Source organism: Rhipicephalus microplus, chromosome 6, assembly GCF_043290135.1.
Source record: "Rhipicephalus microplus isolate Deutch F79 chromosome 6, USDA_Rmic, whole genome shotgun sequence".
NCBI lineage: Eukaryota > Metazoa > Arthropoda > Arachnida > Ixodida > Ixodidae > Rhipicephalus > Rhipicephalus microplus.
The window spans coordinates 107414265-107438330 of record NC_134705.1 but is presented as its reverse complement, the minus strand read 5'-3'; the positions used below and the strand labels follow the sequence as shown (position 1 = coordinate 107438330).

At 43.2% G+C, this 24066-nt stretch overlaps 1 protein-coding gene across 3 annotated transcripts in view; it reads right to left on the bottom strand.

The window, feature by feature from the left end:
- LOC142765418 (uncharacterized) overlaps nucleotides 1-24066 on the bottom strand; it is an 83242-nt gene that overhangs the window by 20244 nt on the left and 38932 nt on the right. For 2 of the 3 annotated variants that reach the window (XM_075866398.1, XM_075866396.1), the window contains exons 4-7: nucleotides 18829-18867; nucleotides 11702-11728; nucleotides 8607-8654; nucleotides 5761-5808 (exon numbers count right to left, since the gene is read on the bottom strand). In XM_075866398.1, coding sequence (XP_075722513.1) covers nucleotides 5761-5808; nucleotides 8607-8654; nucleotides 11702-11728; nucleotides 18829-18867 — 162 coding nt within the window. The remainder of the gene's footprint in view (nucleotides 1-5760; nucleotides 5809-8606; nucleotides 8655-11701; nucleotides 11729-18828; nucleotides 18868-24066) is intronic. The other variant, XM_075866397.1, reaches the window with a different exon arrangement.

The following is a 24066-nucleotide window of genomic DNA, read 5'->3' as shown; positions in this document are numbered from 1 at the left end:
TCCGCGCGCTGACAAGCTCCTTCAAGAAAACTCGGCTGTGTGCGAGTTGTACTTCGACGAGAGGTACTGCACTTCGAGAACACTGTGAAGGGCGAGAAATTGCCCACATTGAAAGGTATAGGCGTGCGCAGGATTCCCGTTCAGGTGGGAAGGGAGGTCATTGCTGTGCCCTCCTGTCCATTATATCAGTGTATAAGGCAGATTTTGCACCCCCCTTTTAGGTGACTGAAAGAGTGCCCCGCCAGGTAATCATTGTGTAGAGCAGATTTAGCGCCCCCCTTTCAGCTGATTCACTATAGAAGGAGCTCCCTCCCCCTCTGCCTCCTCGTGCGGATGCCTATGAATAGGCCTTTCAGAAAAGCTCTTCGCATTTGTGGACACCCTTGAAATCAGTTTATCAAAGTGGTTTAGCTACAACACGCTTCACAGTGAAAGCTTAGGAGAGTAAGCTTGTTTTCTGCTCAGAAAAAAAGAGGTGTCACACTGAGGTGTGCACAACATAGTTCGAGCCTCAGTAATCAAGTGAGCGAGTGTTTTCTGCTCAACCAATTTTATTTTACACAAGGCACTCCACAAGGAACCAGCATTTTCCCGTGAAAAAAGAAAGCACTTAACGCTCACGCAAGTCACCTAGCCAAGGGAAACAATGTTCAATATTGCGCTTGTGAACTATAACACCATTTTTGTAGATAAAAAAGACGCGCAATCAAAGAATAAGAATTCAAACATGAGAGTTACTACTCGAAAAGCGTTGTTTGACCAGTGTGCAAAAGATAAAATGTTTTCATCCAGAGACCGCTCTTGTTTGTCGTCTCTGGGTTTGATAATGAGTTTGCTTTAGGTATTATTGTATGAAACTCTATGGTGTTATCAGAAGCAGCCATAGCGAGCTATGCAAGTTATGAAAAATGGGGCCTTATTTTCAGATTGGTGCATGAGGAAATGATGATTCGCTGTGGGAGATGTTGCAAGCAATGACTCACAACTGCGTTCACCGTTCCACTGTTCGACCACTTCACAATGGATACATGTTTCATGCCATCACACGCTGACTTATGGCATTCTTTCGATATTTCAGTTCAGTCGCAAAACTGCGTAGGCATCTTGTAGATTCAGAAGCTAATTAACATATCTGCACGGTCGCCATTTGAGGTCATGCACGAGAAATAAACTATATTTTAACTTCTTCACATTGTCCATGCGCCTGGTTGATTTTCATCTCTGCGCAGCGCATCGCCGCCCTGGGTAACGTAGGATGAATGGGTGAATGTATCCAGCTGTGCCCTTTAGATCTGGTGGCTCACGACCCCTAGACATAAAATTAAGTACCATCACCGTTTGATTAAGGATTAAATTTCACTTGTGCCTCGATTGTAGCCACCAATAAATTGGCCTCCTCCTGGTTATTTCTACCTCTTTAACGTCTAGTTTGCCTTAACTGTCCCTAAACACCCATGCTTTGAAGAATTCGGCGCCATTATCCTCGGCTACAAGGCGGAGCCTTTTACAGAACGTTATGAAATGTGCAGCAATTTTCTCCTCCTCTCCACACGCACTACATACCATGTCTTTGCCTTCGTATTTCGCTCGGTAGATCATGGTCCACAATACTCCCGTTCTAGCCTCGAAGAAGAGAGAACTTCGCCGAGAATTATCGTAGATCTTTCCCTTGAAACTTCCCGCTTAAAGGTTTGGTAAGTCTCCAGTGATTATTTCGTAAGCATTCCTATCTTTCACATGTCCCTCTCTGTTTCATTCACCTGCTTCTTAACCAATGCATCCTTTTGGCTTGGTATTCTGCGGTTGTCTAAATACTTGCTTGACAGTTTTTGAGTTCGCTTCCTCCATTTAGTATCAACATTCTTCATGTACAAGTAGCTGAAAAAGTTTGTAGCCCTATGCTTCTCTCCCATTTTTCTCAATCGCTCCTCAATTTCTATCCGGCAGCAAGCTTTCCTGCAAACAAACAATGTCCATCCCATGTCACCCTGTACCTCCTGATTTGGGGTAATCTCGTGCGCTTTCGAAAAAACTCTATCTATGCAACGTTGTTTATGTTGAATCTTGCTTGAAGTTCTCATCTCTTGCACAATACCGCATCGCCGAACGTCAGACCCTGGACCATGAAACCTTTATAAATCCGTCTCACAATGTCATACCTATTGTAGTTCCATAGTGTCCTATTTTTCATTACAGCTGCGTTCCTGGTGCCCTTAGTCATTACGTAACTTTGATGCCCCCTTGTATACTCAGCCCCGTTATTTACTCCAACGTACAAATATTTGTATATATCCACTATTTCTAGCGTGACTTCGTGTATCCTATGCTCACTGCCTTTATCGTCAATAAAAATCTTGATTTCGGATTTTTCCCTGCTAAACTTCAAATTTAACCTATCTTCCTCATCACCACAGATGTCTATCAATCCCTGCAGATCTTCTTCTTTCTCGGCTAATAGTACAATATCATCTGCATACATAAATGCTCTTAATGACTGTTCATTGTGTTTCCTTTGCTTGGCAAAATTGATGCTGAAGCCGAGTCAACTCCCCTATAATTTGGCTTCTAGCCCCTGGAGATACAACCTAAACAACAAAGGTGGCAAGAAACATTCCTGTCGAAGCCCGCTAGATATCTCTGTAGGTTCAGATACCTGTTCTTCCAACGGTTTTCTTTCAAGGCGCTACGCAATAGCAGGCACGTTTGTCACACTTTCCTATTATAGCAACTGTAACACAGCCGCCGTCACAGGGCAAGGCACGAGCATAATCTTCCCGAAGAAGCTCCTAAAACGAAACTGCCTAAGCTTTAGGAAGAATTGGTGGAGTTTATTATTTGAAGGCATAACATACTCGAAAGCCCCCTAAAGGAAGAAAATGTATTCATCGGGGTGCCCTAGGTCGCACTTAGAGTCTAAGAAACCACGAAAGCAATAGAGAGTCAAAACGCTCCGACATAGTTATATTCGGCAATCCTAATTCAATCAAAGGTACTGGATAAGCCTCTAGACCTGTAGTGTCATTTAAGTGGTGATGACCTACAATCTTGTTCTTGAGCGACAATCTCGTCCAAGAGCTAGCCATCAGACACATGTGTTCCTGTCAAAAGTTCACAATTTTAATTAGTCTTTTAAAGCGCACTTCTCTAGGGCTTCGAACATGTTAGGTGGAAAACGAGAGGGCTAATTGTAGGCTGGCCAATCATCAGTTCTTTGCAGCAGATGAGGATTCAAAACAAACAGCCTCAATACAATATTGCAAGTTACTCAGGTGCTCTTTTTGCCAAGCTCAACACTGTCTATTCACGCTTTCTGATATTATGTCGTAATAGCACTGCTAGGCAAAAGCTTTCAAATTGACTTGAAGGTAAACATGCCAGTACTAGAGAGAAAGTTGTTCAGTCACCTGATTCAACTTCTTGCTCTCCACCTGTGTGCTCCCCTGTGCAAGATGTCATCTCAAGTTATGGCGACGTCACTTTGTGTAGTCTAATTTGTAAGCTGGTTGCAGCCCTGTGGAGTCTATGAATCAGCGTAGCCAGTATAGAAGAGTGAAACTGTTTAATACTTATTCATCCATTATCGTAAACGCAGGTGTTAATGGCTGCTGCGCTCACGCGTTAGCCATCTAAACGCTCTTTGCTGTTGACAGCATTCGCAACTTGGAAAAAATCTGAACATGTCGATAGCATGGCCGATGTTTTCTATTTCATGATTTCTCATTATCACACAATTTCAGTGAATGTCATGTAGTCTGTCGGCCGAAAGCTGTGGATGTATTCTAGAGATTGTTATATTTTCGTGCTGTCTTTTCGACAACAATGTAGTTGCCTTTATTTGACAGTGTCTTGAAGAGTGAGTTCCATATATTCCGGCAGAGGACTTAAAGTGAAGGGCTGAAGAAACAGAGGAAATATGAAAAATACGGGACACTGTCTTCGGCGTTATGACACAAAGGGCGGGATTCACTCCACTGGTTTTTTTATAAAAGTCAAGACAGTGGTAAAGTGGTAAGTGGAAATTCGGATCGAAGTAAGATTTGACGTCCCCATTGGTGGCACTTTAAAATCTGGCGCTGGAATAATCAATATTTCACGAGATTTCGTGAGTGTGGAACGTGGCCATGTTATTACATGACACACAGTTCATGACTATCATATTTCGACGTGTCCTTTACCTTCTTGGTCCATTCGCGTCACGTAATACAAAACTTGGTATTTGTGAACTGGCAAAATGGTCGCGAGTGCATCATGAGCGTGACATGAAGTCATGCTTTTACATGACATGCATCTCATGATTATCAAGTTTAAACCAGTCACATATCTTCGTCATCTATTGACGTGACGTAATACCACATTTTGCATATGTGAAGCAAGCAAAACGACGACGAGTGCATTATGAGCGTGGCATTTAGTCAGGTTGTTACATGGCAGGCATCTCACGATTATCATATTTACTGCAGTCACATAACTTATTATGCCATTCATGTGACATAATACCATATTTTGTATACTTCAAGATATGAAAAGCTCCATTAGTGTGGCATGTAGTCATGTTGTTTCATGACACGCATGAAATAATTAGCATGCTTTGATATGTCATTTACCTTCGTCATTCATTTGCGTCACGTAACGACGAGCTTGGTATGCATGAAGCTAACGAAACGGCCTCGAACGCATCATGAGCGTGGCATGTAGTCATATTTTTACACGACACGCGTCTCATTAATATCATGTTTGAACCGGTTACGTACATTCGTGTTTTAATCACGTCCCGTAATACGATATTTGGTATTTGTGAAGGTAGCCAAACAGCCCCGAGCTCACCATTGTTTGGCATGTAGTAATGTTTTTACATGACACGCATGTCAAAATTTTAATCTTAGGGTCTGTAACTTGTGTTCGTCATGCAGTCATGTTACACCATACCAGTTTCGCAACATGACATGTGAAGAAAACAACCGAAACAGCAGCAAGTCCATAAACTGTAAATCATGACATTCATGAAATGTATGTTGTGATTTTCTTGTTATGACTAGTCACCTATGCTCAGCCTAATGTCGTGTTATGCCGTACAAATTTAGGTATCAATATCATTATTGGAACTGCCAGGACAGCTAGAAGTCATAGGTGGATAGATAGATAGATAGATAGATAGATAGATAGATAGATAGATAGATAGATAGATAGATAGATAGATAGATAGATAGATAGATACGCTCGAAGTCGCTGACGATGCAAAGAAATGCTTCGCAATTAACGAATCTGCATCGTAGCACCAGCATGCCAATTTCTTCTGGCAAATTAAGCTTGCGGCGAATCTGGCCAATTTAGCTGGTGAGACCCAAAACAACACACCAAACAGCGCATCTACTGTTCGCTTTGAGAACACCCTCAACGACGACGCTGTTTCCCTCGCTTTGGGAGAGAAGAACTAACGAGCGACGACAAGCGGCCTCGAAGTGAAGTGTCTAAATGAACGGTTGATAACGGCGAAGGCTAAATCTGCGCTCCGCTTTGATTACCAGTGGTCACGTTTCCATGTTTCAAAGTGGCTATAGATTATTCGAAGGAAGGGCATAAATTCACTCATATGAATCGACCGGCTATCACGAATGGAGAAAATGTAATTGTGTTGTTTTATATAAATACTGCCATAATTATGTTTGTACTCATCTGAAGATGCCTTTTGCCACAAGAAAGACAACGCCGCAAGTAGCACGCAGGTGTTCCTAGCTGTGATTTTTAAAGAACAACACTTGCCTGAGTTGGACCAGGCTCGATAGTTCCGGGATTGCCTTCTGACCCAGGCTGAAACATGGAGACAATCAAAATCAATAAGGAACCCTGGACATGAGTGCATAAAACTATGGGTTCACATTAGCAGTACTTCTTTTATTAACCACTTGTGATTGTATTATAATGCTGCATTATAGACGCGTTGTATGGGCTGCTCGAACGTAGTTTTCCGCTGATATACCTAGATTAAAAAAATTAGTTACTTTTTATCAAGTTTATTGCTTAATACTGTTCAAACACTTTATTTCAATAGTGTTGCAAAGTGACAGAAATATTTAGTTGGCATATGAATTGAGCCTGGACCTTGGTGTTGAAATTCTCGAAATGTTGTATTTTTCTGGAGTGCAACAGCGAAACTCATCGGCCTTCCGTGGATTGCTACGTGTATTCAATGTCCATGATTGGCGGCTACTTTGCATTGCTGTTTCGAATACAAGAATAGGAAAAGTGGAGTCTAAAATCATTGCCCCTGGAGCAAATATAGTGAAGTTCGGGTGAAATTTAATTTCATTGCTTTCAGTTTAATAATGAATGTTAACAGCCATAGTTTTTGTGAGAAAGCCTTTAAAATATGCGATGAGGGTGCCCATTGGAGTTTTTTTTAGTGTCAGCAGTGATTTCTATTATGTCATTGCGCTTATAAAACAGTAATAGTCACCTGTTTTACATAAGACCTTGATTCATTTACATATTATTTCGAAAGTCCAAACGCATCTGCTCAAATTTAATTTGGAAAAAAGCATGAGGTCAAACACATTGTATTCACAACAACTGCGACTAATGCAGCTGGTTAGCATGTATTGATGTTGAATTTTGCACATGGTTATCATTACCGAAGAAACCAGAATTCACAAAAACTCGTCAATTAAGATGTGACGTGTTTTCAAAGCGTGACAAGTGTCTACAGCAATATTGCACGTTCGATTGTTCTGAACACAAAAAACACAAAAGTGAAACACAGAAACCATGGTGTTCTGAAGTTTGAGATTTGCTCTTCTGTGTCGTCTTGATTACCTAAAATGATCACACTTGCTGTTTATGTGTAATTCACTTTTAAATGTTTGCCCATTATGCAATCCTAATGTTGCAAAAGTGAAGCGATGTGGATTGATCGATTGATTGATTGATTAATTTATTTGTGGGGTTTCACGTCCCAAAACCACCATATGATTATGAGAGACGCCGTAGTGGAGGGCTCCTGAAATTTTGACCACCTGGGGTTCTTTAACGTGCACCCAAATCTGAGCACACGGGCCTACGACATTTCCGCCTCCATCGGAAATGCAGCCGCCGCAGCCGAGATTTGAACCCGCGACCTATGGGTCAAAGCGATGTGGATCTAAGAACCAGCATCACAATTATTGTGTGCCAAAAGCGCCATTTGTTGGTATTGTCGTTGGGCTTCGCCTAATATTGCGACTGATTAACCCATAAGTTGATTAGGCATTACCGAATAGTACTGAACTCTTGAAATATGTAAAGGCAAGTGGTAGCGTCAACTGCAATGTGTTTCTCTTTGTACTCATTCTGGTTGCACGTTCTAATATCTAATTCAGCATAATGGCGTTGGCGTTGCTTGACCCTTCACCTTCCAACTTTAGAAGCCTATTACAATAGGTGTTGGAGCTTGACATCCTAAAACCAGCCGTAGAATAACTTTGGGTGCTGTCAACAAGGTCCCCGAAAATGTTGTCCTTATGCGTGCTCGACTTGCGTCTAAAAAGTTTATAACAAACACCTACCATTTTGCTGCCATTGAACTGCCTATACTGCCGGAAGACAAGCCCGCCTCCATGAGTTCAGCATTCCATCACCAAAACCACCTAACCACCTCTGAAGCTTTCTCTACTATGTCGTGATCGCACGGATAACCAGTGCTGTGTGTGAAACAATCCTCAGAAATATATCGAGTCTTACGTTAAGAATTTGCGGCTACAGCCTGAAATTTATGAGAACGAGAACTTGGCTCTTCGAAATTGTAACCATACCACGGCATTCATTGGCACCCCTTAGCAACAGGCAGGGATATAAGAATTATTATAGCCACACCGTTGTCTTAACAAGTATGCAGCTGCAATCAAACTGAAAGATATACGAACTGCCAATCTGTGATGCGCTATTTATTTTTATTGGCCGTACAGCAAGTGCACGCTTGCATTCCATACGTGCAGCCTGTTGACATCAAAGGAGAAACATGGAGTTTCATTTGCGATGCATTGGTACACTCTCTGTGCACCAGCTTTTCATATCTTAATCTGTACTTCAGGTAGTTTCAAGGTTGACTCAGTTTGCAAGCTCCAATGACACAATTTAGTCCTGTAAAGGCGTAAAGTGAGGAGAAGGGTAGTTTTTACAATTTCTGCACACATTGCCATTTAAAAGAAATCCTTTGCCACATCTCTAGTGCGTGTGGTTTCTGAAGAAGGTCTTGGCCCAAGACTGCAATAACACGTTGATGCTGATCTTCAATATAACTGCAACCTGCAGGTTGATTCTCAAAGACAGCCTTTTTTTAAGATATTATATCAACACGTGATGACCCAGAGAGTGTGCCTCACGAAAAAAAAATGCTTTAGATCTGTCATGCATGTGTAGCTCACGAACATACTTATCGAGATAATACAAAAAAGTATGCAATGGACATGCGCAAAAAAACACGGGCTGTAAACGAGAGGTTCATGGGCCACGTGACTCAGTATGTTCAAGGCGCCTGCGACCTCATTAGGTGAAAAACGCTATGAAGGCGTTGTATAAAGCCAATTCTTTGAACATCAGATATAACCCACAGATCATTGAAATAGACCACTTACCTCACCTGGACGAGGCGCCAACATCCGCAATGTGTCACGGAGCAGCGGCTGCAAAGACCACGGCACGATAATCAGGACCAAAGAATATACGCAAGCATATGATTTCAAGGCAGTGTGTGTCAGTAGACATTTGTTTCGAACAATAACTACTAATTCTAAAGTGTACAAAAACTGCAGTGCATTGGAAGAACCAATTTCATTTCACAGTGACCTAGGCCAAGAATTCACATATATAGTAGTGACCGTTCTTTAAGCTGTAATGTAGTACTCTAGGTGAAGATAAAATTAATTAGGCTGAAATACATAATGAATACCACCTGATATTTAGAAATTCTGCACATGTATATATTTGTCGGAGTACAGTTTCTGTATTGTTCTTTTTTGTTTCACACAATGTCACTTTTTTCTTTGTACACTTGTAGTGTAAAGTTAAAAAAAACGGGAAATCGCTCTATTATTAGGTGGTTTTTGTGACCTTCATGGGTTATCTAAAATATTTCATTCACGTCGACACAGTGGAGTACAAGCGCAGCCTGTCACAAACAATAAAAGAAGCTCGAAACTTCTGTGCTAGAAATGAAGCTTCAAGCTGGTTGAAACATCCACGGTACAAGCGTGCGCGTTATGTCGCCCACACTCGGCTCACGCAGTGGCTACGCAGATGGCCTGCGTGGTTTGGCGCGAATTAAAAGCCACGGCACGTGTTGAGAAACAGTAGGAAGGATTTCTGTTGAAGACCAGCATTTTGCCTCGAGCTTTAAGAGCCGGGCTCTCAAAATGCATAGAGCTCGTAATGACACCATGGACCTGATCTGACCGGGAAAAGGGGGTTTCGTACCTCTTCAACGCTTAGCTGTGTGTAGCTGAGCCATGTACGCAAAAAACGGGATCCTGTAGGTGATGCCACTGTCGGGTGTTTTGACCTCCACCCGGCGGAGGCCATACACCCCTTTGGTCTCGGCTCCACGTTGAGGGCACCTCCTGGCTGAACCACCCAGGTCGAATCAGTCGTCGCCTTTTCCTGCCTCCATCCCTCCCTTCACATTTGTTTTTGGCTCTTTCGATCTTTCTTGTCATCTAATCGATTCGTTTTCCTTTAATGTTTTTCTGGGTTGCAAGGGTTAACATAGTGTATAGCCTTAACTTTGGGTAGATGTATTAGGTCATACCGTGCGAGTCTGCTAGCGCCCACAATTTCACCGCGTCCCGTGGCACCCTATCGTTAGGGTCCGTGGAGAGCGGCTGGCATGGCTGCCGATTTAATAGCATGTTTTATGAGGTCACCTAACCCCTTATGAACTGATCGCCCTCGAAGAGGTGGTTAATGACGCAACCTTTGATATACTTCCCACTAGGATAGATAAATGTCCCAATTGTTATATTATTCGGTGCCAGAGTAAATAAAAGAAGGCTAGAGCTATATCACTCTTGCCTTCTATCAAATTGTATCATGAAAACACCAGACACGGGCTACAAAGCCTACAGAACTACCAGTGGCAACCTGCTCCTCGAATCAGAATATCATCTACAATATCAGACAATGCGCAACTTAACAGGATTCGGTGATCAGTCCATCACCATACCTTCGCACCATACACTGAAAATCGTGAAACGGTGTCGTATGAGATGGTTTCACGGTCTCATACGACACCAAAAGTTGACGATATGAAGGGACATTCCGCAGACGATGAATTTAATTGACAACTGTACTGAACCAACATTTACGTAAATATGATTTGTAATATTATTCCCTGTTTTTCCTTGCCATGGTTGTTTGTTACCAAGGTCTCAATATTATTGTAACAAATAAACCGAAGGCCTTTAAGTTTGCGCTTCTCTTTCTACTTAGTATGCGGTAGTTACCTTGGTTAAGCAATGGTCTATACTCTATTTCTACTGTGCCTCCTTGTCACACTTATTTTTCCTTTCTCTCCCTTTGAATAGTACATTATGGATAGCTATACTTAACATGGTTTTGCATGCGAGATGTCATGATTGGCTGTAATACATTGCACTGCAGCCTATCTCATCCTCTCAAACTGACCCTTCTCGCACTCTTTGGCTATTTCATAATGCATATGAGTGAGATGTATACGTGAATATGCATGAGTGAAGCCGTTCGATGACATGATATTAGGCAGATGAACGCGCAAGATAGCCTGGAGCCCTGGTGCGAATAAGTGTTAATCCAGTTCCCGTCGTGGGGATCCAAGCGTGCGAACATCAAAATACATATTCCGTTAGTTGAATTCCAATGCGTCATTCTTGCTTCTTGGAACTTCTAACACAAAAGATATTGTTTTTTACATTCATTTTATACGGGGTACTCTTTTGGACAGTTGTCATGCGGGTTTCCGCCCATATTTTTACCGCTATGACTTACCTGCTGCAATAAGCTAAGTGTGTTACCTAAAGAAATATGTCAGTTAAATTTAGATCATCCCTTGTAGTTAGTTATGTTCTTTCGCCACAAAAGCCATCAACGTTAGTTTGAACAGTTTCTTTTTGTTCTGATCACTTCATATTGTGTGGTATACATATTCGTAAACATGAAGGTAACCATAATAAATTGCCACTTTCACTACTTTCATGTCGTCTCGTACTCGGTTCTCGTTTTTACCACGGTAATATTACTGTCATGAGGCTTTGACGATGAAAGGTGTGATTCGAATCCGGTAAAGATGAAACTTCCTACTTTGCTGTACTTAGTCTTAGCAAAAGTGAAAGACAAACAACAAGCAGTACTGCTTTTTAATAATAACACCAAGCTAATACAATAGTCGGCGCTTCATTTTCTTTAAAGTGTCTCAACATTTCTATACGCTCATTTATCCTTCACGTAATCGCTTCGACTTGCGTAAGCTCTATTGTAAACACAGTTACTATTGCTTTGCAGGCAACCTCAACAGAATTCTTTGAAGCTATCGCTAACTTTTCAAACATTGCGGAGCAGCGTGCGATGAGATGCGCCAACGGTTTTTCGTGGACTGAGATAGATCCCAATAAAGTAGCAGACGTTAGGCGCCTGGGGCATTATGAAACAACATACCTGAACCTGACAAAACATATAGCGTGCAATAGAATAAACCACTTACCGAGTAAGGACTTGGCAGCCATTGAGGCTGAAAAGAGTGTGTGGCAATTATCAAAAAGGCTGCACACACGCGAAATAATAACTATTCATTATCATTAGTCTCATTAGATGCGTACAGAAAAACTACAAAAACAACAAATGCAAGAATGACGAAGCAGTACAGGACGCAGAACCATGTACAATTCTGCTTGCTTAGTGAACTGCTGTTTTCAGATGGATAGGTAATTGTTCGTTCGATGCACACCTTCTACGTAAATTGCTTAGGCAAAATTACAATACGCCTCTTTGGAAGTGTTGTTGGCTTGTTTTTTTTCTTAGCACTGGCTTATATTTCAGGTGTATTGTCAAGTCAAAGTTCCTTAATTTCATTTTATATTGTAGAGTTGCGTGTATTACCATGCTCACTGTCACACACCAACAGGCCCTTGGGATGCATGCTGAGTTTTTTTTTATCCCAGTAGCTTCTTGCCGACGCATGCAGGCTTCCTCGAGTATCAGCAGTGACTGCGTGTAAAAAGTTTCTGGACTATCTTTACATGTTTATTTAGGCACAAATCTATCCTGTATTTATTTATCGCTAATTCTTGACTACCCGTGGCGTTCTACAGCATAAGCCGCTATGAGACCACAAGAAGCGTCGCGTGCACCGCGAATGCCCGCAACGGCCGCCTCCGCCGGTGTACGTAACCACTACTGCGCGAAGTGAAATCAAAGGAAGAGGAAGCAACAAAAAGGGAGAAAGCAAGGAGTTTAACCAGAAAGACATCCGGTTGGCTACCCTACACTGGGGGATTAAGGAAGGGGACAAGAAAGACGAGAAAGAGGGAAAAGAGGGAAAAAAGGGGGTGGGGGAGAGACTGACAGTAATTTCACTGCAGCGTGTAGAACTCTACCGCATGTCAGAGGCGTTCACACAAGCCTGTCTTTCTCAGGAAACACAGCAGGGCTTTCACTGCCTTGTGGGCTGTCGAGGCATGTGTACGTTGCTGTAATAGCACCTGCACTGAAAGAGGCTGATCATCCAGTCGCCGCATTGCGTTGGAAAGTACTTCTCTATCTGAGGCAAATCGAGGACAATGACACAGCAGGTGTTCGATATTTTCGTCGGTGCCACAAACATCGCACGCCACACTGTCAGTAATTTTGATTAACGTGGTATAAGCTTTCGTGAAAGGAACTCCCAGCCAAAGGCGATAGAGAAGCGAAGCTTCACGTCGATGTAGGCCGGGTGGAGGCTGGAGTTGTAGTAAAGCGTCGAGCTCGTGCAGTGGTGTACGTTGTATGCTTGGTGTGTTCCACTCAGTCAGTGTGAGACTGTGGGCCAGTTGACGAATCTGCCTCGCCGCATCCGCTCTTGAAAGCGGTATCGGAACGCTGTTCGCTTCTTTATGTGACGTGCGAGCAGCATGATCTGCAGATTCATTGCCGCCTATACCACTATGCCCAGGTAACCACTGAAAGACGATGTCATGGCCTTTTTGTATTAGCAGGTGGTGAAGTTTCACGGTTTGGTAGGTCAAGTGGTCGTGGCATCCACGTTGGAGAATTGATATCAGGCACTGTAACGCTGGTTTTGAGTCAGAAAACACAGCCCATTTACCTGGTCTTTCCTCTGAATTGATGTGTTCCAGTGCATTGCGCAGAGCCTCGAGTTCTGCCGTCGTTGAAGTCGTCACATGTGAAGTCTTAAAAGACCGAATTACCCCTTGTGATGGTATAACCACTGCTCCACCTGAACTAGACGGCGTAGTAGAGCCATCCGTGTAAATGTGCACGTGGTTACTGTAGTTTGCTTCCAGTAGGAATAGACTCAGTTGTTTCAGGGCATGTTTCGGTAAGTCCAATTTTCTCCTCATTCCTGGAAACAATAAGTGAACTCGAGGCCGGCTCAAGCTCCAAGGAGGAAGCAGTGGCTTTGTTGGAGGTGCGTATGTCTCAGCAAACGATGAACGATGCTTGGAAACAATAGTGCCGTATGTCGTGCGCGGCCTTTCAGCAGCCAGGCTCGCCAGGTGGTGAGAAGGGGTCCTGGCATAATGCCTGAGGTGCATGCGCATTGTCTCCGTAATAATATGTGTATTTATCGAGTGATCTTGAGCGATGGCAATGGTTTCAGCCGTTGAAGCACTGCGGGGTACTCCAAGGCATATCTTAAGTGCTTGGGCTTAAATGCTCTGAATAGCGCGCAGGTTGGTCTTGCCGGTGTTAGATATTGCAGGTAAGCTGTACCGTAAGAATCCGATAAACAGCACTCTGTACAGTTGTAGCATGCATGGTATGGGCACTCCCCAATTCTTTCCTGCAAGAAATTTGAACATGTGGCACGTTGCGATTAGCCGCTTCTTCACATAGTTCACGTGTGGAGTCCACGACAGGTTTCTATCTATTATGACTCCCCAAGAACCTGTGGCTTCTGCTGAACGATATGTATTCTTCATTATTCGATATACTGTAAGCAGACAACTACGCAATAAAAATACACCAAGAGGACAATGGCACACAAGCGAAGGTCTACAGTGTGCCACCCGAATGTTCTACCTCAGAGCCACGCTGGTGCTTGAAACCCCTTTGCAAACTGGCCTTAGGAAGGCTTGGTGTCGTGAGAGGAATCGCGGTATTATGAGTAATAAAGTGTTTTAGGATATCAAAAGAATAGCCAGACCTAACGCAATTCGAATGGCTTTACCATTGATTCCTGAAATACTCCAACCAATTAGAAAGGCTACAGGCATAATTCATCATCGCAGTAAGCTACAGCTTGAGAAATTTTCATAAAATTTTTGTAGGTAAGTAGCTGGTACCGCTTTATCGAAGAATAACAAAAGATGACATATTGAGCGCTTTCCTGTTTCTTGATAGTTATGACATTTAGCGTAGTGGGTACTCTTCAAATGTGTTTGCAGCAGTTACCTAAAAGTGCCTTCAGTACCTAAAGGATCTGAACGGTCGCTGTTACAACTTTCGCTGTCACTAGGCTGCCCATTCTGCGTCGTCCATGTTGTTTTTCATCTGTGCCTTGCGTTTCACGAGCCTAGTCAGATAATTTATCAGCCTTAAGCAAAAGGACGTTGCTTTTTTTAGGAAGTGATATTATAAGGAAACCAAAGGACATAGAAGGAGACAAAGAGGCGCTCGTCTCCAAGCAGATTATTGCGCAAGTATTCTATGGTGAACATAGAGCCTGCAGTGTAAATGAATGGACAAATTGGTTATTTACACTGTCATAGGACTAATCAAAAATGCATAGCCAATAAAAGAAATTACTCGGCGAAAGTGCTCACTGTGTGTCGTCACTTGTCCTGAGAGTGAAAGAATAAAACAGTGTGTGGGCAGGAGCGAGAAGGTTTTAATAGTTATGCACACTAGACAAGTACAAAAATTTTCTAGGTAATCTGCAATTTTTATTTATATAAACCACAGTATTCTGAAATTTATATAGTGTCATGAAACTACTCAATTATTGGCCGATTTTCTAAAGTGGGTATGTACCACAGTTACTTGGGGAACAAGAACAAAAAAAGCTCGCGCTGGCAAAGGAAGAAGGAAGAAACGCAACTGTGCGCTCAAACGCAACTACCCGACACTTGCGAATTCCACGGGGTGGGTAGGAGCCAAAAGTTCGCTACATCTTGCTAAATTGACCAGGTTCTGTAACTTTTTTCAGTCACCTAACCTTAGTTTTGCTTCCACACTGCTGGCAAAGACACCTCTATTCAGCATTTCATGGCGCCTGAAGCTTTGTGCTACGCAATCCAAGCAACCCCACGAAAGGACTTCACCCGCAACGAAGATGAAAGGCATTCAAGGAAAGCAAAAAAACATAAACTTAGCAAGCTCTGGAGGCGTACCTACCAAATGAAGCATGGCAACTCATCGACACCAATTATTTTACGTCGTCGGATCTTCGTGTGGAGCTCGAAAGTATAAAGGCGTGCAACGATGACCGGCGGTTGCAGCTTGAAGCGCACCTCACCAATGAATAAATAGAAGAAGAATTTGCCTCCGTAAAAGAGTATGATATAACGCTGCTGGTACCGCCATAGGGGAAAGCGATGTCTTTAACTGTCAGATAAGATATGTGCTCATCGGCTCTCTTCTTAATTTTGAGATGTTCATTTCAATGGAAGCCCAATGCTACGGCAAGCTTTCTGGGGCATGATAAACTTTCACGGACGGCCTTCACGAAAACCTGATGCTGATGAACATCGAATGGTTCTACTATTTTGAAGAACCATGTAACTGGACAGGCATTGAAGGCCATCAGTAGCATTCAAGCAACGAAGTGGTTCTTCGAACACGCCAGCACTCTTCTAAGAAACATAGTTATGTGGGAAGAAGAAGACAATCGAACAACTATGTTTGGCGAACTTGGAAATGCACAAGCCGATAAATTCATCCATTGAAGTTGCTTAATTGCCCAACCTGTTGGACACTGTCCACATAAGAATCGGAGGATTTATTGCCCTCGGTTGCTTGGAACTCTGCTATGCAACCATGCTCGTCGAGGTCTTCAAGTAGAGGTGGGTTGCTTCAAGACAATGCTGCAAAACGAGCGTCTAGACTCTTGTCATCGCAAGCAGTAGTACAGGAGATACTTCATTGCATAGACATTGAGGTGGAGAGCTAGTATGAGGCAACTTCCAGTGGCACGTTGTGTGTAGCGCAAATAATGCGGCTGATGGAAAGCGTGGAGTCAGTTCCCGACCCGTAAACTAACGTAGCCCATTGCTTCCGCAAAGGCGAACGCCGAAAATGGGCACACGGGAATGAAAGGAGACTTCTTCGCACACACGATTCACGGGCAGAGCCGTCCAATTCGCCCCAGTTTAGAACAAATCGTAAGAAAGTGTAACCGGAAGCGCGTCTTTCAAGAATCACGTCAAGCCGTCATCTCAAATTGTTGGCATGCACGTGTGCCGTTGAGAATGTCGCAGGGACGCGACCACAGAGCTGACCATGGTTGTGGCACAGAGACGAGCTTACGCTCCCCCGCTATACATCATTACCATATGTTGTTAAAATGACGCGGCGCCTCACTGTCGCATGCACACCTGGTCAACGCACATGGCCTGGCGGTGTACCGCGTATTACCACGTACCGCGTAGTAAGGAGGCTTCTTCGAAGCAACGTTTAATGAGAGAGATGACGGAGCTCATGCGTGAGAATGGCAACCAACAGAAGTCAGCCGACGGAGGCCAGCGTGGCTTGACATTGGAGAGAGTGTGACACGCTTAGAAGCTCTCCCCTCTCACGTTACATTTCGCCACATGGTTTTTACCAATGAAGTGCCTGTTTTGAAAGTGTTGCTGTGATTGGTTTTGACGATGCGAGCCCACACGTGTGATTGGCTTGTGTGTATACTCTTTGTTCAACCGACAGTTGAAAGAGCTGTGTTTTAATGTGAAATAGGGAGCGGTGGTTCAGGCTTGCACCTGAGCAGAAAACGCTTGCGCGCTGCATTGAAGCGTCTCTTCACTAGATTACGACTCGTCCTTCGCGCTGCCACAGTGCATTTGGGTCATTGAGGGGCGCCCATTCCGAACCTGAAATACCTTCCCTCTTTAGCTAGTGTAGAAGCTAGTCGAGAAGGAAGAAATCAACTAGTGCAGTTAGCCGGACACCGTCAGGCCCTGTGCGCTGGCCAGGTATGCATGCGACAACAAGGCGCTCCGCCATCATAACAATAATCGGTATTGACTTATCGCGGGGGAAGATAAGATCGTCTCCATACAGCAACTATGGTAAGCCTTCGTTCTCATTGGCACACGTGCATGCCAACAATGACTTAAACTCAGGTGACCGCGCTTCACGTGATTCTCGCAAGACGCACTTCCGGTTAAGCTTTCCCTTTTTTCGTTAAACTGGGGTGACTTTCACGACTCCCCCCCCTTGAACCATCTGAACGAAGCAGTCTCCTTTCTTTCCCGTGTGCGGGTCTTTCACGTTCGCATTCGCGAAACCTATCGGCTTACATAGTTGACGGGTCCGGAACTGGCTCCACGCTCTGCATAAGCCGCATTAATTGCGCTACACAAAACATGCCACTGATGATTGGCTGATACTAGTTTGGACGCTCGATAGTCAAGTGCCTTTTTGGACGGTTATATTCCTAGTGTACGAAATTACCGACCAAGCATGGTTCACCACGCTCTACCAACAGCATCTGCTTTGATCAGCCTCGTGATGATAAGCGCACGTGGTACAGTTATGTCCTTCCAATAATTCTGCGCTAGAGAAGCAGCTAGGAAGCGCCGGATGTGCTAAATACGCAGTCTAAGGGAATCGCTCTAAAGACTGCCACCACATTGTTCGAATTTTAAAGGGGGGCAAGGTCAAGGAGTCCTGGTTTACAGGTCGAAACGGATGAGTCCTTATCGCAGTATACAAAGAACGTCGGTTTCCTACAACTCTTCTGAGCGTGGTTGATAAACCGGTGTGTCTTCAGCTTTATGGAATCCATTGAACATGCAATGAATGTAGTGGTAATTAAAGGAGCTAGTAAATCACCAAAAAGAAGACTGTTTATTTTCAAGGCGATGATGATAAATGAAATCGTTCATTCCAAACTTTATATAAAAACTATAGAAGTTCTGTTTACCTGTAAACAGCTGACACAACTTCCACTAGATATGCGTATATCAGTGTGACACGTAAGTCAAAGCTGAAGAAAACAGGTAAATATCGACAACTGTAGAAAAAAAATCATGATGCACAGTTTTTTCCAAACAAGTCTTAGCGTGAGTATCCTAGTTTTTCACACCCTTGAACTCTTAATAGTATCCCGTTAGCTTTACCGTAAGAATACGGTGGCGCGAAAGGTTGGCGAAGTTATCGAAAATTGTGACATGCTGCGAAAACACGAATAGCTTGACTTTCGATCGTTGACGACCCAGAATCATGGTTGTGCCTTGCAAGGCCAATGATTGTGTTTCTTAGCGTTATTTGATTCTTCATTTGTAAATAATTATGCATAAATCTTCACCTATTGCGAAATATGCACCGCAAAACCAGTGTGATTGTCAGCTTAAGTGTTCTGAGTTCACTTCGCAATCGTAAAAGGTAGACGATATGAGGAATGTTTTATGACACACAATATTAACGTAGTTTATATTGGGAAGAAGCACTCACCCCACTTGGACCAGCAACAGGGCTTAATGGCGGTGGAGACTGAAAAAAGTACGGAATGATAGTTTGGAATATGTAATGCTTATTTAAAAAAACGCGATTATATATCATTTTGACAGCGAAATTCACAAAGTTACAGTAATAAATGTCTAGTTACCCATTTTTTTACGAAGACATAATTTCTGTGTTGGTTCAGTGTGCAACATGGTTGCATGTTTGCGTGGCCGGGGCGACGAGGATGTATATACCTCATTGCTAGACTGTTAGAAACATAACACACATAGAGGGTGATTAGAACAAGAACTGCACATGCAAGACACAAATAGATCATTTGCGTTGGAGAAAATGCTAGGCCTGCGGCCACGTAGAATAAACCTCCAAGCGATGAATTACCGTTAATATACCTTAAGTAAAGTATATGTGCTATTCGAGACGATATCCTGTTTCCCGATACTTGAATAAAGAAATTTTCGTCTCTCTGTCCCTAATTTTTACCTGTCACACGAATCAGCCGCCCGGCGAATCTGTAAGCGTTTTTTAGCTCAACGCCTAATCATCTTCATATAGTTGCTGGTTTCACACATGTGAACAGGATCTATCAAAAAGCAAATAAAAAACGTTTGTGATGCACGAAATCATTACAAAATGATTAGGTGGTGCATTTGTTTAGTACAAAAGGCGCAAATACGTATTTCTTAACGCCGTAGTGTTCATTACGCTGCGCTGACAATTTGATCCTATGCACAAAAAAGCCGGTGTTTTCTGCACTTCGCAAAGACATACGGCGCTGCCTCCCACCACCACCTAGCAGTGGCTCTGCGTTCTACAGTCTTGTCTCTCCGAACTGATCATCTTATTCTTAACGGAGTACTCTATTCACTACACTATGCCAGAACATTGCGAGGTGAACATGGTTGCGTGTTTGCTCGGCTGGGGAGACGAGGATGTATATACCCCGTAGCTAGACTGTTAGAAACATAATACACATAGAGGGCGAATAGAACCAGAACTGCACATGCAAGACACGAATAGATCATCTGCGTTGGACAAAACGCTAGGCCTGCGGCCACGAAGAATAAACCTCCAAGCGATGAATTACTGTTAATGTACCTTAAATAAAGAATATGTGCTATTCAAGACGATATCCTGTTTTGCGATACTTTAATAACTAAATTTTCGTCTCTCTGTCCTTTGTTTTACACGAATCAGCCGCCTGTCACACGAATCAGGCGCCCGGCGAATCTGTGCGCGTTTTTTAGCTCAACGCCGAATCATCTTGATATAGTTGCTGGTTTCACACTTGAGAACATGATCTACCAAAAAGTAAATAAAAACAATTGTGATGCACGAAATCATTACAAAATGATCAGGTGGTGTATTTGTTTAGTACAAAAGGCGCAAATACGTGTTTATTAACACCGTAGTGTTTATTACGCTGGGCTGACAATTTGATGCTATGCACAAAAAAGCCGGTGTTTTCTGTACTTCGCAAACACATATGGCGCTGCCACCCACCACCACCTAGCAGTGGCTGTGCACTCTACATTCTTGTCTTTTTTGAACTGATCGTCTTATTTCCAACGGAGTACTCTATTAACTGCACTATGCCAGAACATGGTGAGTTGTAATTAAAACAACTTTTTATCCAATGTACACACCATTCGGCATCAACTTTGAAAGTCGCACAGTCAAGATATGTACAATCCTACATTCGAAATTTCGCTCATGTATTTATAAGACACGAACCAAAGAATGACAGCACAGAATGATATGCATATGTTGGCAAGATAACAAAGTGTTTTGAAGAATTCAAATTTTAACACTGAAAAACGTCAAATGGACATAGGAGCAGCCACTGTTTGTCGGCTGTTACTGCTATTTTCTACTTCATAGGGAATTTTTGCTTTTTCTGCTGGTGAGCATTTACAAAACGTTTTATGATGTTTAGTTCAATAAATTGGTGTGTATAGGACTCAATATGGAGAATCATATGTTCTCACACAAGCGACAATATGACAGTACACTGGGCGAGCCCATGTAATAAAACGCAGTTCTGTCGCTACCTACATATAAAAAACAGCCCAATAAAGTATTATACAATCCTTTGTAGAAGTATTCAATTGTTTTAGTTCAAGAAGGCGGACCACTTTATCGAAAGAATGTTACGCGTTTTTACATAGGAGTTGGGGAAGGAGCAGCTACATTGCGGCCAGCAGCTTTTGGTGAAGGCCTGGGCGGCTGAAAGCACGTCGCATTCATGGTCATCTCTCCCTATGCCGATACCGCACACAACAAGTAATAATTCATTACGGTAAACAGAAGTGTAAACTTTTTTACAGTCGTTCTGTGACTTTAGAATTGCGTGTGCTTGAAGAAAGAACCACAGACATCATGTACAGAGTTACGGCCACGTGCGGAATCAAAGACTCGCTGAGCCGAGCACTGGGGAACAGCGATCTCAGCGCCGCCGTTTGTGAGAGTTTGATTTTCCGCATTCGAGGTACGGTAAGACGAACTTTAGTGAGGGATGCAAGGGACTGAGATGCGTTGTTTATTTAGTGTTCAGGATATTATTTTCTATAGGTCGCATAGTTCCATAGCTTCAAAATAGGCCAATTTTTCAATTGTCACCCACTCTATTTGAGTAGGTCTAAACCGTTCGAGTTGATTTACTTGGGTTGCTTCCAAGAGCTTCTCCGGGGTGTTGTGAAGAACTTTGCCTTTCCTTCCAAGCTGGGCCTTTTGTTTGATGCCCGTGATTATCAACGTTCGAACTTTCATTGCGGTTTCTTGAAGGTTCTGTAATGTGGCATTGCCCGATCCGCCTTCGTGGAAGTATAGAGTAAGGATTCCTGATGACTACGAAAGACCAAGAACTATCAGCTATGTGCACTTCACTCAACCAAAGCTGTTGTTCTGGGATTTCCCCTGTTGCCGGTCGTCCCCCGTCTTCTATTTGAACCGAAGAAGCTCCGAATTTTCTGGCCCACTTATGAGCCCAAGAGTGTAGGCAGTTTTCTGTCTGGTCTACTAACTCTTGAAGTGAATCTTGCTGAGGTGCGGGAGAGCCGACGGTTGTCCAGATGGTTAGATCATCTGCATATAGGGTGTAGATTGTCACCTGCATTCCTTTCATTATATAAGCAGAATTATCAAGGCAATAATAAAAAAGAAGTGGTGAGGTCAGAGAGCCTTGAGGAGTTCCTTTGTAGTTTAAAAATGGTGGAATTTCAGTTTGCTCCATGTGGCCTTGATTGTCTGACAGTTTATTTTAACAATATAATGTGCTGCAGATTCTAATATATTGTGTTAGAAGACTATTGCACGAGCTTGTTACGAACAGGTGAAAAAATGAGCATACTATAGGAATTTTTATTGTGCTACATCCAATCATCCAATAATTCAACATAATAAAAAACTGCCGCATAACAAAAGAACACTTGCCCAACTTAGACCAGGAAGAACCACTTCAGGTGCTAAGCCGGGGGATCGCTGTAAAGAGTAAATGCGATAGTCATGAAGGGAGCTTAGTCAAGCAAATTTTCACGACTTTATGTTTTTGTTAACAAGATTTATAAACGAGCGGCACACAAATATAAGAGCAATTAGGTTTCCAATGTTCACTGTGTCGTCCTTAGATCATAAAAACAAGTGAGGGCCATGCGCAAGCGACAGGGTGCTTACGTGCATGCATTGAGTGCAAGAGATCAGTTTATCTTGGCAACAACGATCATAATTGCTTTACCAGAGGATGCTGTTCGCACGAGGTTCCAAGCCTTGTTCAGAAATGCATACCTTTTGGTAAATTTCTCAATCGCTCGTAGTAAGAAGGAATCTGCGTTTTTGTGTGTGTGGCGTACAGTCTGAGCCCAGTCTCACCAGCGTACCTAAGAACATTGTTGATGGCTAGCTACTTTTGTTGCTCCGAATTTTAGGGGGAACAGATTGTAACTGATATTTGTTGATACCCATGATGTGTTGCAATAAAGACGCTACTAGGAATTTGGAAAATCAAATTTTTCACTTTACAACGAAAAGCTTAGAGCTCATCAATCCATCTAATGCCACTCGTGTTCAGTGCGAAAATAATCTTCCCGAAACATTCGCCACTCGGACCCGTAATGAACGATTGAACTAATTACTTTCACCGCAATATTGTCAACATTCTATCATGTACATATATATGAGAATGCCTTACTTATTTCCTACCAGCAAGTCTGTTCCACAAAGATTTTTATGTCAAGGAATACCTTAATACCATCTGTGGCTCCCCTTTTTTACTGTTGAGCACACCCATATTCAGACACTCACACATTAGAAATTCTGTAAAAGCATAGTGAACAAAATTTATAGTATTTGAGATGCAAATTTTACCAAATGAAAGTTTACAACGGCAGGGACCGGGAATTGAAGCGGCCATTTATGCTCTACCAATAGAATCAAAGCAGCGCCTGTCGTTTCATCCACTACATCGGCTACACCTTCTCATTTATATCCGGGAATGTCAGGAGTCACTATCACAGTGGCAGCCACTGTTGCGACTGGCCCTTGCAGCACCGGAGATCCGGGATGAAGATGCCGAGATAGGAGGAAGGGAGACATGAAAAGAGTTTAATTTACATAGTATATATTTGGAGAGTACCTCCAAATGCGCTGGGAGGGGGGGGGGCATTATATAGAGTACTTTCTCCCCAGGTCCCTAGATCGGGAAATGGGTCCAGACCGCGCTGTCCAATAACAAGTCCTACAGTCCTTCCGAGCGTCATGTGCCGGCACCACCCTCAACATACACACATACACAACAAAAACATGATATGGTCGTGGCGATACTGCCTAATCCAACGAAACTTGCTTCAAGCGAGCGGGGCGCTCGGGTGGACCGACCACTCATGCCATGTCGAGCGGTGGTCGCGGGCTCCACGTCTCCGAGGGCCATTGCCTAGATATCTGGTGCTGATTCGAGCGTCAGCTGCTCATCAGTCAGAGACGCACAGCTTGGCAGTTCAACTTCCATGTTCGCCGGAAACACGGCGTCGTGGCCTTGCCTCCCAGTAGATGAAAACCAGCCAGGCGTCTTCGCGCTCCTCCTTATCCTCACAAAGTAAAGCGGCTGCATTTCTTTGATCCCGGCGCCCACATATAGGAAGAGGGCTCGTCGAACGCAACACCACCTGCCACTGAGCACAGAAAATGGAGCCTGGCCAGACATTAAAATTGGCTTGCAAGCCGCAACTCTGCACT